General features: G+C 40.1%; 4 protein-coding genes across 4 annotated transcripts; 2 read left to right on the top strand and 2 right to left on the bottom strand.

Moving 5' to 3' along the window:
• The first annotated feature begins 2,724 nt into the window (after positions 1-2,724).
• On the top strand, positions 2,725-3,779 carry LOC6572254. The gene is made up of 2 exons (XM_015166295.3): positions 2,725-2,911; positions 2,972-3,779. Exons 1-2 carry the CDS (start codon positions 2,861-2,863, stop codon positions 3,512-3,514), a joined length of 594 nt encoding a protein of 197 aa, XP_015021781.1. The 5' UTR covers positions 2,725-2,860; the 3' UTR covers positions 3,515-3,779.
• A 2,062-nt stretch (positions 3,780-5,841) lies between these two features.
• LOC6572255 lies at positions 5,842-6,938 on the bottom strand. The gene is made up of 2 exons (XM_001998361.4): positions 6,610-6,938; positions 5,842-6,551 (listed from the first exon to the last, which is right to left on the bottom strand). The coding sequence occupies exons 1-2, from the start codon at positions 6,821-6,823 to the stop codon at positions 6,004-6,006; spliced, it is 762 nt and encodes a 253-aa protein (XP_001998397.1). The 5' UTR covers positions 6,824-6,938; the 3' UTR covers positions 5,842-6,003.
• A 197-nt stretch (positions 6,939-7,135) lies between these two features.
• Positions 7,136-13,458, bottom strand: LOC6572256 (T-complex protein 1 subunit eta). The gene is made up of 5 exons (XM_001998362.4): positions 13,320-13,458; positions 12,707-12,967; positions 11,832-12,651; positions 11,449-11,772; positions 7,136-7,589 (listed from the first exon to the last, which is right to left on the bottom strand). Exons 1-5 carry the CDS (start codon positions 13,320-13,322, stop codon positions 7,363-7,365), a joined length of 1,635 nt encoding a protein of 544 aa, XP_001998398.1. The 5' UTR covers positions 13,323-13,458; the 3' UTR covers positions 7,136-7,362.
• On the top strand, positions 7,650-10,813 carry LOC6572257. Its single transcript, XM_001998363.4, has 2 exons — positions 7,650-8,309; positions 8,855-10,813. Exons 1-2 carry the CDS (start codon positions 7,955-7,957, stop codon positions 10,477-10,479), a joined length of 1,980 nt encoding a protein of 659 aa, XP_001998399.1. The 5' UTR covers positions 7,650-7,954; the 3' UTR covers positions 10,480-10,813.
• Positions 13,459-15,210: the final 1,752 nt, after the last annotated feature.

Genomic DNA, 15,210 nt, shown 5'->3' with positions numbered 1-15,210 from the left:
CGATGTTGACGTTGACTCGCTTACGTCTTACGTCTACCGAACGCGCTTTCTTCCAACTACCGCGTGCTCCACCTCCCGCCCCATTGGCCGTAGCTGTAGCCACGATAGCGAATAAGAATTCATGTATGTATGAAAGACTAGAAAAAAACAAGTAAGAAAGCTCTAGTCGAGACTGCTCGACTACGCATGGGCTGCAGTGTGCGCTTACTATGAGAAGTTAATTGTTGAATAACTTTTCTTGTGGACATACGATCTTCATGAAACTTTTAGATTATGATAACCACATGGTATGCATGTATATGCCAAAGCACAAGTCTCTAGTATTTGAAATACGCTTTTTACAAACATGGTGGTGAGGGGGTGGATATAGGGAAGGGGGGTAAATTTTAACAAAAACCGAAATTATATAAATTGCATATAAGCATACATAAAAAATTTGGAGACTCCAGCAATAAAGGTGTACGAGATATAATTTTATAACTGGTTTTCGATAAGTTTTTTATCGATAAAAAAAGAACGGGATGAGTGATCGATTTTTAGGGATAAACTTGATATCCGCGCTGTAAATACGAACATTTAAAAAAAAATTGAAGTCTCTAGCTCTTATATCTTCTGAAATCGACGCGTTCATACATACGGACGGACGGACGGACAGACAGACGGACAGGGCCAAATCGACTTAGCTCGTCGCCCTGATCAAGAATATATATACTTTGTGGGGTCTACCACGTCTCCTTCTGCCTGTTACATACATTTCAACAAAACCATTATACCCTGATTTCCCATTGAAAATGGGTTCAGGGTATAACAACACGACGGGCGCGGTGGTCTTTTGTTTTGTCTACGCAGTTTGTATCTGTGAGATAAATAGAGGCCGACGTACATATGTATATATGTATGTATATAAAAACCATTATATATCTATATACATATGTATGTATGAACAACAAACGTAATTTTGTAAGTGCGTCTGTATGTAACCGCCCATATGCCCTCTTACGCGTACGCACACACAATATGCACGAATACAGTCGGACGTCGCTCGTGCTTACAAGCTTTGTGCGTTGGGCTCTGAAGCTCCGGCAACACATACAAACTTATGATGACATGTATGAGCGTACATGTGTGTATACATAGAAACGACATATGCACATAAATACATACATATGTATATGCTACGTAAGCGTTAAAAAATACAAAAATAATTTTTGGAACACAAATACTTACATGTGTGTGTGTATATGTATTATTTTGTTTATGCGTGATAGGTACATACAGACATACATGTGTATGTATATACGATTGCTTGCGCGAGCGTTTGCCAACGGCTTTTTAAAGCTATGGAATTATTTTATTTTACTGCGCAATTTCTACTATTGATTTGCCCGCTATTTTTTTTGCTTGTATTTTGTTTTCGTTTTTTCTATTTTTTTGTTGTTGTTTACTTAAAGTTGCTGCCGCAGCGCCGTTGGCATTGCAGCCAACGTTTCTGATGCAAATGCGTGCACATTCATATCTATGTACATACATATGTACGTATGTAGGTATGTATGTATCTATATTTTTACAGTTGCATAAAGCAGTGTATGAATAAATGTTTGTTTACATACAAAAAATAGCTTATAAATTGTTTACATTGTACATATGTATGAATATTGTTTATGTATGTATAAATGTTGTATAGAATGCTTGTTGCTGCTTACTTGCATAAACAGCACAGCTTTAATGCAAGCAACATGGAAACAAACATATCCATATGTATGTACGTACGTACGTATGTATGTATGTATATTTAGCCAAATAATTGCATATGTATGTACATATGTACATATGTATGCGTAGTGGGCCTTATTTCGATTTCAGCTTCCCAAGGTATACATAAATATTAAAACAACGACTTCAGATGGCCTACGTGACTTGCGGCAACACAAAACAAAGCCATCATAATCGTATTTAAAACATTCAAATAATCACAATATATGCATGTAAAGTTTTTGTTTATACATAACATATGTATGTACATGTGTATGTGAACTCTTTCATACATATGTATGTATGTATGTATGTATGTATGTATGAAGTTTTGATTCGATGGATAATTTTGTCCAAGTCATGTGGCTCATTCTATTTATTGCATTTCATATTTACGAGTGACAATAAATATATGTATGTACATATGCACATATTCGCACACACATATTCAAATACTGTTAGAAACAGCTTTTACGGTATTTAATCACGTTTTGAGTGGTTTCTGTATACAAAATAAACTCTTTAAGCGCACACATATACATAATATTCACATGCACATACATATATACATATTTACAAACATACGTAAACAAGCACACTTCGGGATATTTGAATAATGTCGGTCAACTGACATTTTCTGTAATTATTTATAATGTTCATGATAGACTCAAAATGATATGAATGTGCACCTTTTTAATGAAAAATATATAAAGGGAAAGTATACAAAAAAATAAAAATAAAATAAATACAAAATTATAATAATAATGATAATACTTTGACTCATTTAAGTTGAATGCATTAGTTTTTATTTGTTTCTGGTCTGTTCCGTCAGTATTAGAATGTAAGGTAATCCGATTCAAACATCAATTTCATGAAATTAAATCCACGTGACTTGTGGATCGCCTTTGACAGAGTGGCAGAGGCCAACGGGAATTGAACCCTGTGCGCTGCCTGCTGCCTGCCATTCATTGAGTAGTAAAATTATTATCAGTTCAATTGAACTCGGTGTGTGGAGGATGATAAGCCGGCGGGCTCAGTAATAAATGGTGTGATCAGTCGCTCATCGCAGCTGAGAGTCCAGTTGAGTTGTTTCCAGCTACGTTGCAAGATGTTCCCCACTTGGCTAATACTGTGCATCGGCGTTCTAGGACTGTGTCAGGCAAGAGGAATCAACTAATTCACCTCTCACATATTGTCAACATTCTATTTTGAATCCTAGGCAAATGTTATATTTCACTTTGCGCTGGATTTCCATGTGAAACAGCCGGAAAATTCAACGGAGCCCATAGACAAAACCATCCTGGTAGATCATAATCGGGTCTTCGTACAGGACAGTAAAGTAAATTCATCCTGGCTTGAGCAAGATCGGTATACTGAGGAGGCGTGGCACCTATTGATGGACACCAAGCGCGTGGTGCAACAACTGAATGTGGAGCTCTCTCCCCTGGTGGGCCGAAGCAACGATCTGGCAGCTCGCCTCAAGCAAACCATGCGCTATGCAAACGATGTGGACGCGTGCCTAGAGAATGGCCATTTCGGCCAGCAGGTGGAGCAGTTGCGCAAGTACGTCGCCCTGGTCGATGCCCTCAAATTGCCAAGCAGCACGGCCGGATCGCGCACTCTAGAATTTGTGGTGCTCAAGCTGACCCTGGAGAAGTATCAACTGCCAGCCAAGCAGCTGCAGGTCGCCGACTATCTGCAGCGGGCGGATGCTGCGTGGACGACATATAAAAATACACAGACCGTTCTAGCAGAAAGCTGAACCTAGAATTCCTATATATAGCTTAAATTCACTATATTCGTAGATTTCTCTTTAGTTTCTTTGCTCTATATTTCTGTATCGCAGGAATTGAAGAGATGTCAATCTAAAATGTATATACATACATACAAAGCATGTATGTACATATATTTAAGTACGTTAAAATAAGTAACTGATGTTAACATTTGACTAGTTTACTTAAGTTATTTATAAGAATACAAATGATCAAATACAATTAATACATCAAACTGCTTGTTTCAACATGAAATATTGGTATTTTATATGCCACGAAATGCAAGTAACTTTTAAGACTACGTGTCAGGTCGTTATAGATTGGTTAAAAGCTTATTTCAATCAAACCTGAAGACACTTTAGGCATCAAAAATATCCAAACTAAAAGAGATATCGAACAAAATGAAAATGTTAACTGAAAGTAAATTAGAAAATATTACCATACTTATTTAAAAACATACTTTTTAATATATTTTTTAAATAATTTGTTATATTTGTATTTACTTATAATAATTAATTATACTACTTAAATACCATCCCACCAACTTTCTCATGCGAGTAGGAATAACGTTCTTTACAGTGCCTGAAAACAAGTTTCACTGCGAAAACAATACATAAAGCACAAAAAGGTTTCTACCGGTCCATTTACTAAGACGCAATATATAAAAGCCGTTAGTGCTAGTCAGTTGCATTTAATTTTTTATTCTGATATATCTTTTAATTTAGATAAAACGTACGTAATGTGCATACATCTATCTTGATAAGCCTATTTGAAGGTAGTTGTCTAGCAAAGAAGGGATCATGAAAACATTGGTGATATTAGTTTAGCAGTATTAATGCAAATACTGTAGGGCAAAGGTTTTTAGAAAATAAATTCAGCTTAACAGTTTAATACATGACTATGTATTCACATATAAATTCTATGTATGCATATATTCTAAGGAAAGGGCCCGAACAAAAGCCGACTTCTATTAAGTGAAACAATAAGTAAAGGTGGCATTCAGAAAAAAGGACTTCCTGTCGCTGCGTTTCGGTGTTCCACTTCAATGCTCGGCATCGCTACAGGTACAAGCCATAGCGAGAGCGACCGAGAGAGACGTTCATCCGACCTAAATCTCCCCTGGGCTGGTCCCATGGAAAATACGTTACGCACGCTGGGAATACGCTATAAGTGGAGGACCTCAGGTAGTCGCAGACAAACACAGCCACACACAAAGTGCGCCGACTGCCGCTGCCAGCTGCCAGAGCCGTTGCCAATGCGCATGAAGAGAACAGACGGCGCAATAGGGTCGCTCCTCTCTCTATTCCTCAGTTCTGATATTCCTGAAACCCAAAACCACCACCACAAACGTACAAGCTGAATATCAGAGTTGCCCATTAAAAACTGCCAAATTTAGCAGTTAATTGCAGAGTGAAGAAAAGGATCGAAGCAGTGCTTAAACAGCTGAAAAAGGTTAGAAATCGTGCAGTTTGCGCAATTAAATAGCTATATTTGGCGGGAATATGAAGGATTCTGGTCAACACTGCTTCTTGTATATATGTATACATATGTACTTTTGTGTTGTGCGGGTAGGTACTTAAATGTGTATAGTGAAATTCTTATCTCAAATATGTGATACTCAATCACTTACAGTACTTCGTGTACTTGTCTGCTCTCAGTTTCCCTTAACGCTTCATTATGCTGTCAATAAGAACTACCATGAACAAAATTTAAATTTTTTCGTTGTATACGCAGATGTATACATACATACGTGCATATATATACATACAAGTCCTGCTGAGCATTGGCGAAATAATAAATCGGTACATTTGTAAGTGTATATAAATAACACGATTGGCCAATGCTGTAGCAAAATACAGGTTTCAGTAAAAACTGATCGAACCACTTTAAGCTATATATGCGAGGGCTGTTTTATGTTATGTTGAGAAATTAAAGTTAAGTAAAAACCTAGCAATATATATACAAAAAATTTATGATGAATGAATGAATATCAAAGGATATCATGAAAATTGAATGTACATTAATTTGAATCCAGGTCGAGGGTGGAACAGAACAATTCCTGTTTGAAAATAATGTTAGCACTAACAGCAAAAATCGATAACGATTGTCCTTTGCAGCACGAGCTCAAGTTACACAGTGCCACAGAAATTATATCGACTATATCAGTATTTCTTAAAATGTATTAGTAGCTTATTGATCAAATCGATCGTATTACCATAATTATATGCTACTGTGATCATACAGCGATATCGATAGTTACGATTGCTGAAAGCTTTTAATTGTTGCACAGAATACAAACAATTTTTTACTTTTGTGATTAACGTTTTTCAAAGTATCTTATTAAGGCATACGAATGCCAGCGACATTGGATTTTAATAAATATTGTGAAATTATGTTTTAGGAATATTTCAATATGCTTATTGCTAATATAATCAATCTTAAAGCTGTTGTGTCTATTAAAAAAAAAAAACAATGTTTATTAATTTGGTTTAAAATTCCGTAGTATTTTCAGCACCTCGATTTGAAAATCTAGTTTCTGATCACTGGTCATGCGCTGCATGTGCGGCTTAATGCTATCGAAAAATGCCTGATCTGGATCCGGATCGGCACCGATAGCTGTTGCAGGAGGCGCAGCTGAACTATTGAGTTCCGCAGTGGAGGAGTTGCTCGTTTCGGTTCCCTTAGCGACAGTCAGGGTTGCGTCGGTGCCTGTTGTGTAATTTAAGTGATCCAGCACCGAGTTGACACTGTCCTCCGCCAATGTCGTCTCATTGTCTTGCTCTAGTGCAGGGTTTTCTGAAGCACGACGCCGTTTTACCGGCGTTCGTGATATGCGAAATTGTTTGCGTTTCTTTGGTTCATCTTTTTGTGAGTCTGTGCCGTCCTCTGCTTTCACATCGAGCAGGAAATTCAGCTCCTTCTCGTATATGTAGGAGGCGCGGCCGATCTCCTCGCCGCTTTGCCGCAGCCGATTTACGCGCAGATAACTGTCGCGCGTGTTCTTCCAGCGTTTGAGCAATGTTTTTGCTACATCAAATTCAAATTAGATTTAGGTTCTTTTCTGACCAATCATTGAATCATTTACCGATTTCCTGCTTCTCTGCGCTGCTCGACACCTCGAAATTCTTGCACAGCTGTTGGCCAATCTGTTGCCAGGCCAGATCGCGGAGCTCGCGGTTGTGGAAATTTTCATGCTCTCGATCCCAAATGATGTGATGTTTCTTCACAGCCTCAATAAAATCGTACATGGAGTATCTCAGATTGATTCCAGCGGTTTTCAGCACTTTGTGATTGCCCATCGCAATAAAAATTCTCTTGTTTATGCGGCGAATTTTTATTTGTGTGTGTGATTATGAACAAAACGCGCGCGTAAACAACGTGCTGGCTACAAAAACAGCTAAGAACTGATACTAGACGCGTGAGAAAAACGCTAGCAAAGCGCACGACAATCGCTAATGGTGCTGCCAGACTGTTAGAAAAAGATTTGATTTGTTGATTCCAGCTAATTAATTTTTTTGGGTCTTATTTCTTTATTTACGTTTAAAAGCTTAAGTATAAACAAAATATTTAGTTTTCCTATAAAATGCACTTTTTAATTGTGTTATGAAAAATAATGTTTCATTTTTTTATTAGACATAGGTCAGTATTACATAAATTGTTCAATAGGTGCAACAAAAGAGGTCTGCGTTTTATGACAACTAATACATGTGACAGATTGTTAGGCGAACTAGCGATGCAAGTGAATGTTTGAGAAACGCAGTTTGTGTATTGTGGTTGATGTTTCGTGTTGTGTTGATTTTAACTTCTTTTTTTATATTTAAAATTGTATTTTTCTGCTTTACATGGGCCTGCCCATACCACGGCCCATGCCCATGCCCCCACCGGCCATCGGTGGTTCACCGGCTTTGGGGCTTTTTATTGTCTCATCCACGGAGAGTATCATGCAAGCGGCCTCTGCGGCAGCGGTGAGCGCATTTATCTTAATAATCGATGGCTCCCACACGCACTGCTCGAAGTTATCGGAAATGTCTTCCTTGGTGATGTCAACACCGAACCATTGGCCACCTTAAAAGAAATAAACAAATAAAATTAATAAATAAATTATTTGAAAACCCAACTTACAAATATATCGATACATTAAATTATTCGTGTAGATACGCTCATCTCTAAACTTTCTTTCAACAGAGCAACAACTTTGAGCACGTTGGCATCGCCGTTGTAAACATGACCGCGCGCAAGACAGAGCAGCAAATATGCAGATGGTGGCAACTGGTGCGAAAGAGCACACACCGGCTAACAATGGGTGCGAAAGAGCACACACTATGTACAACAAATGCCCAACGAAAGAGCTGCCAAGACAGACACGCGCTTATTTCGAGCAGAAAATTCCACATTATAAATCACAAATAAGCAGAAATAAATAAAGCAAAATGTCAACATCGGGACGGAAACGTAAACAGCAACTAAAGCCGCGTCAAGACGTGCACCGTTCGCCGGTGAAGCGGCAAAGTTTAGACGTTAAAACAGAACCGCTGCTAACCAGCGTCTATCCCCTGGCCGACTATGACTGTGTGGACATAAAACCCGACCTGACCGAGCTCCAGCTGCAGCTCGCAGTGGCAAGTCAAAATGAAGTGACAGCAGCAGCCGCAGCAGCAGCAACAGCAGCAGTTGTGCCATCCTTAGGCGATGATGAAAAACCAGAGTTGGAGCAGCAGAGTGATTCAGACGAGGATGGTTATTCGGAAATTAATTTTGGTGCAGAGCACGATGTTTTTTGTGATGGTAAAAATTCTACAAATTACAATAGTTGGATATCACGAAAAGTACTCAAAATTAGTTATTTCTATGGCTGGGCTCCAAATGTGATTTTTTGATAAATAAATTATTATATAAACATATACTTATTTATATACTAATGTATTTATCATCAAATTTCGGATTAAATATTAAATTATTTATGCTGTTAGTGATAAGATAAATGGGGTTATAATTTGAAAATCAAACAGATCGGAGTTGTCAACTTGAAAATTTAATTTTTGCTCAGCTGTTATTTACGAGGACATTTTGAAACATAGGATATAATATATATGTATATAAACATATATATTAATCAGAACTGTTTTATAAGTCTATTTCACTTAATTGAAATATATATATAAGAATGACAATTTACAATAAAATTGTTGTTAATTTTGCAAACATTTATATTAAGAAATTTGTCAAGCTAACTTCGTAAATACAAGCCTAATATTCTCAATTGAAATTGCTAGATATAGACTATATAATGTTTCTCTAATGCTAACTTCTACTGCTCGATCTCGCCTTAGATGAAGTTGACGACTATGATCCGGAGTGGACGGCAACGCAAACGACGCCCCGACTGATATTTAAGTTCTACGCGCAACCTGGGCAAACGGGACTCAAGGCACTGAGGAAGTTGACCTGCCCCTTGTACTACTTCAACCAGCTGCTGGGCAATCGGGTCGAGTTCTTTGGCCAGCTGGCGGGTGGCTGCAATGGACGCAATGCCACACTAAAGGCCAGCGCCGAGGAGCTGGAAACATTTGTGGGGCTCAGCTTGCTGATGTGTGATATGAAACTGCCTCAGCTGAGCGACTATTGGAGCGAGCACACATTTCAAGGATTTTCGGGATTCACGTCCAAAATGGGGCAGCAGCGCTATCTGGATCTGCTGCACTCGCTCAGCTTCGCCATGCTGCCAGGAGCGGGCACAATGGAAAGCACAGCCGCTGGAGATGCGGGCAAGCTGATAAACTTCTACAATGCGCGCATGGCGGAGCTATATGCGAGCGGGCAGCAGCTGGTGCTCAACGAGCCCATCGTCCAGTGGAAAGGACGATTCAGTTACCACAACGAGCTGCCGCTGAAGCAGCGCAACAATGCGCTCACGCTGCACCTGCTGAGCGAGCAGAGCGGCTTGATTATACGCATGCTGCCGGAACGCGTGGACCCACAGCGACAGCTGGCGCGCAATTCCCGGCAGCTGGTGGCCCATCGCTGCGAGCTGGTGCTGCAGCTGCTCCAGTCGCATGTGCAGCGCGGCCACAGCGTCTATGCGTGCAAATATTACGGCAGCTATGGACTGGCGCACGAGCTGGCCAAGCTGGGCACCTACTGCAGCGGGCTGCTGGATCGAAATCGCTACGGGAACAGCAAGGCGCTCATCTACCAGCAGCTGTCACCCAATAGCATCGCTACCAGATATGCCACGCCCCTCATGATGGCCAAGTGGCGGCGGCGCCGAGAGAAGTGCGTCTATTTCTACAGTTCCGACTGCCTGGCTATCTACGCCAAGGAGATGTCCATGCAGAAGATAAACGCCCGGCCAAAGCTCATTCAGGAGCTGGATTTCCAGCTACGACCCACGGCTCAGTCCACGCGCCAGCAACTGATCAGCTCCCAGCCGAGCTGCGCGGGTCTGCAGCAGCAGCAGCAGCTGGCCATCTTCCTGCTCAATCTGCTGGTCTTCAATGCACATGTGCTCTACGTGGGCAATGCGCAGCCGACGCGCGGCTTTGATGCCACTAAATTGAAGAGCTACGCCGAGTTCCGGACGAGCATCATCAAGTCTCTGCTCAAGGAGGATCAGGCGACGCCGGCTGCTGCCGCACCTGCAGCATCGCCGACCACCCCCAACGCGAGTAGCAAGCGACAGGACCAATCACATTCGAAGAGATCGACCCACCAGCGGGGATCAGCGGCATCAACTGCACAGCCCGAGCCCGAGCCTGAGCCCAAGCACGAATTGATACTCATTCAGCGAAATGGGAAGCCAACGCGCAAGAACTGCAGGCATTGCCACAAGGGAGGCATGCTGCAGTTCACCCGGTACATGTGCAAGCTCTGCCCGGATATGCCGGGTCTCTGCCTGAATCCCTGCTTTCGCCTCTGGCACGACCTCCTACAGCAGCAGCAGAAGAGTCCGAATTGAGTCGCGTTGGATGCAAGACGAATGAAAACATAATGAACTACAAACTGATTTCAAATGGATCACAATATAGATAAGCCATAATATTATATGCCTAGATAGCTAACATGGATATCAAGGGCTTTCTTGTTTGTTAAGAATTCTAATGAATACCTCTTATACAGTTTATGAGAATATACATCCAACAATCAATATTTTCATTCACTATTTGTGTCCCCGTTTATTGGAAGTACTTCAAGTCGAGATGTTTGTATATATTAGAAGCACGCTAATTTTGTAACTCTATTCAAATACATATATATTCAGAAAAAATATTTCACGAGAATGCTTCGACGAATTCAATGTTTTTGTATGGTCTTATTCTACATGTCCTCGTCCATAGAAGGTATTTCTAACTGGGAATATTTGTATATATAGTTTCCATTAAAATATATATACCAAATATTATGTGTTTGATTGGCTAATTGAATTTACATTCTGTATATGTTCATATATTCTATAGGAATTGAATTTTTTATTCCTATCCGAATATATACACATTGTCCATTGGTTTAGTTCAAATATAAAGTATTACAGAGTATATTTAAAAGTTATTTGTAGCTAAAAATTATTAGTTTGTCTTTGATATGAAAATGTAAGCCCACTAAATATAAATTTTGGTCATAGCATTTTCGGTATGGAATACCTAAAGTATAAGAAAATGCCAAAGGGATTGAGCGAAAAGTTTCAAGCAACTTGTTTGTGTCGAAAAGTCTAGATTGATAGATCTCTTAGGAGTAGATCTAATATAATAATAAAAACTGTAACTACTAATATAAATAAAAATAAATATAATAAAAAACTGCAAATTTTCAAAATCTATTCCCAAAGAAATCAGATTAATGGGATCTAAATTGAACTGACAGCATCAATAAGAAAGAATAAAGAACCAAAAAACTTTCAGGTTGAAGCTTATAAGAATTTTTCACTCACCTTGGGCATGTTTCTGGCGCAACTTGTTGAGAATGTTGGTGGCATCGAAGCCAGCATTGTCGCACAGCTGTCGTGGAATCACTTCTAAGCCCTTGGCAATGGCGGCAATCAGCAGCTGCTCCTTGCCGGCAATAGTGCGCGAATAGTCGCGCAGCACCTTGGACAACTCCATTTCGATGGCGCCGCCGCCGGCAACGACCGAATCGTGTTTAATGGTGCGACGTACGATCATGATGGCATCGTGCAGAGAGCGCTCCGTCTCCTCAAGAAACTGCTCAGCTCCGCCGCGTAGGATCAGGGTGCTGGTCTTAGCATTGGGACAGCCTACAGAATATATATGTCAGACTGGAACTGTATTATTTGCGATAGTATTTAATGCCCACCTTGGAATAGATTGAATCGGTCGCCACCCACTTGTCGCTCCTCAAAACGCTCGCAAAAACCGAGAACACTGGGTTTGATGTCGTTGGCCGTGGTCATGACGGCGCCGCCGCAGGCCTTCATTGTACGCTTGAGATCCTCATCGGGGACGCGGCCAGCGCAGAACATGTTACGATCGGCAAAATACTGTGTGGCAACGTCGCCAATTGGCAGCTTGGAAAGCACCACATTGGCGCCGGACTCATGGATTTTGGCCAATTTGTTGTACAATATCTGCCACTCGGCGTCTACGACTTTCTGGTACTCCTTGACATTGTCCACGCGTATCTCGGCATTGTCACGCTCGGCCTTCAGTTCCAGTTCGATGTTGAGCAAAGCTATTTTGCACTTCTCATAGGATTTGGGCGCCATCTCGAAGCCGGCGTACGAGAAGGTCTTCTTAAATGCAACACCAGAGACCAGCTGGGATTCCTCCAGAGAGCCGCCGGCCACCTTCTTGATGCCAATCATATTCAGTGGCAGCAGCTCATCCAGCGACAGGACAGCGTCCACAACGATTTTCGAAAAGAAATCCTTCTGCTGATGTATGAGCTTGGAAGACATGGCCGTTGCGGCGCACTTCTCCAGCAGAGTACGTTGCTCCTCCTTGGACTGCTTCTCAATGCGCACTGCCATCTCGTTGATCTTCTCCATGCAGAGCTGCAGCGCCTTGCGTATGGCTTTGATCACAATGCGTGGATGGACGCCCTCCTCAATGAAGGGTTTCACCTGCTTGAGGAACTCGCCAGCCAGCAGCACAACCGAGGTGGTGCCATCGCCCACCTGTTGATTGATTTTTAAGTCCCGTGACCAAAAAAATATCTGCCTCGAATCTTACCTCGGCGTCCTGTGACTTGGCGATGTCTACCAATGTTTTGGCGGCAGGGTGCACAATATCCAGGAGCTTCATGATGGTGGCGCCATCATTTGAGATTGTTGCCTTGCCCTGTGAATTCACAATCAGTTTATCCATGCCGCGCGGGCCCAAGGTAGTGCGCACTGCATCCACAATCGATTGGCAGGCATTGATATTCGATATCAGCTGCGGCTTGCCTTGCGACGTGTCGGTGCCTTCCTTCAGGAGCACAATTTGTGGCTGCTGTAGGTGGAAACAAAATATAACAGTAAGTTAGTCAGCCGTTCTGTCATTCCACACAGCTTGCAGCGAGAGCGAAAGAGAGGGCACTGCAGGGGTTGTCGGTTTTGCGAGAAGCTTCTTTGCAGGTTATGTTCTGTGTGCCGCATGATGGACAGCTGCATTTGAATGCAGTTCAATAAGAACTTGTTGCTTATATTATTAGCTGATCGCACTTATTGAAAATTTATACAAATTAACTATAATCACGCGGTGCACATGGTGTTTGAAACGATTAGTGTGTGTCATTACTTAAATAAATTAATTAAATCGCTGCATTTGTATTTCTCACATGTTAATTTACATCTTTACTAACCATATTGGAGTGATGAATTTGCCGTTATACGTTTATACTAGCTAAAACAATCAATTTTTGTAGCAGACAGGCGGCAATACGATTTTCTTTCACGTTTTCCGCAATGAGTAAGCGGCAGACCAGCGCTTTATCGATAACAATAACGATATTCAAGTAGACCTGCTAACTTATTTGAAATGATAAATTGCAAAAACAGTATTTTTATATTTGTATCGAACATAAAATACTGCAGCTTGTATTTTTTGCAAGTTTATTGCTTATCGAGTGTTACGCTGTGACATATGTAATGATTTAAATGTAACCGTTAAAAATGCATTTGTAAATTCTAAATTAATTAAAATTATTTAATGCTTGTAATAAGGAATGAGATAAGAAGAGCGAAAATTGTTAATGGCCTTTTATAGATAAATTGAGCAGCTCTGATATTTTATTTGTCCCCTTTTATACAAACTTCAAATATAGCTGCGTTATTTCCTAGCTATTTTTATAATATTGGCGATCTTCCACACATTTTCCATTTTAGAATGTGTTGCGTGTTTTTAGTTTGTTCCGACCGCTCAACTTGAGTGAGTTGTTCGTTTCGAGCAGAGAAGCTAATCAAGAAAATAAAACAAATAAATAAAGAAAGAGAAAAACAAAAGTTCAATTTATTTAAAAACGATGTTCAAATAGTTTTCACCTAAATCTAATTCGGTAAATGGAATTGGAATTTTAGTTGCTCAACGTTAACTAATTTAAATAAAGAATCGAAACATGTCAAGTGAACTTGCAAATTAATGTGATTACGACACCGAGCTTGGATAATGAAATGTAATTGCATTCAAGGAGTAAGTATTTCAAGCAATATGCATATAGTAATACTCAATCAAAAAGAGTTCTCTTTAAGAATTCTATTTTTGTAAAATCTGGCTGTCCTAATTGTGTCTATCATTCAACATGTCGTTAAGTCGTTGTCAAAAATTTATGTGTCATTTGTAAAGCTCCAGCTGCTGTTGATGCTGCTTCTGCTTCTGCTGTTGCCGGCATCAAATAGTTCTCATAGCATATATACCCATTACAAATGGCCAGATATGGTATCTAAAAGGATGTTGAGTAAGCATGTGACATGCTAAAGATTCTGCTTTGCTAATAAGGTTTAATTATACTCTGTCAGGTAGTTCATTGACCTGAAATTGGTCTATTTATACACTCAACATTTAAAGAATTCGAAATCAAATTGGATTTTTATTCAATCTCTAGGATAATATCGATTTGTTTATTTGGAAATTTCAGATAAGGAATAGAAATAAATATAAATAAATATTACTGATCAACACGAGGTTTCGATTTAAGTGCTTAAAGTGCTGCCTTAGTTATACGACTCAATAATGTTTAAAGAAGATACAGGGTATGCATTCTTCGAACACTCTCTCGTTTGTTTTGGTTTTTGAAACAGATAAAAATTCAATTGTACCTTTATTTATGAAATACTAAGTTAATTTAACTAATTAGCATCATTTAGCATTTAGTAAAAATTATTTAAATTTCTTTAAATCGATAAATATCGATAATCGCTTCTAGATTGATCACTGGCTAAATATGTTCCTTCTTTATTAGAGACAATTTAGTTAAATTTCAATTTAGGATCTCGCACAGAAGATTCTGATTGCAGGGTATTAGCACGTCGGGCAGTCCCTCTAAATGTTTATGTTTCTTGTTGTGTTTTGTTATGAATGCAGGCAAAACAAATACTTAAGATTTAAACAATTTGGTGTTTCCGGCAGCGCCTGAAAACTTTTGTTGGTTTGGTCAAAAAGCTTTACACCCCTCCAGGCGGCGATTGACCTCAGTTCCCACCCCACACGCACACACACACACATACACAACTATACACTTGCAACCACACACCCAG

Source organism: Drosophila mojavensis, unplaced genomic scaffold, assembly GCF_018153725.1.
Source record: "Drosophila mojavensis isolate 15081-1352.22 unplaced genomic scaffold, ASM1815372v1 contig_19, whole genome shotgun sequence".
Lineage (NCBI taxonomy): Eukaryota > Metazoa > Arthropoda > Insecta > Diptera > Drosophilidae > Drosophila > Drosophila mojavensis.
The sequence above is the reverse complement of the archived record's forward strand: the minus strand, read 5'-3'. Positions and strand labels throughout refer to the sequence as shown.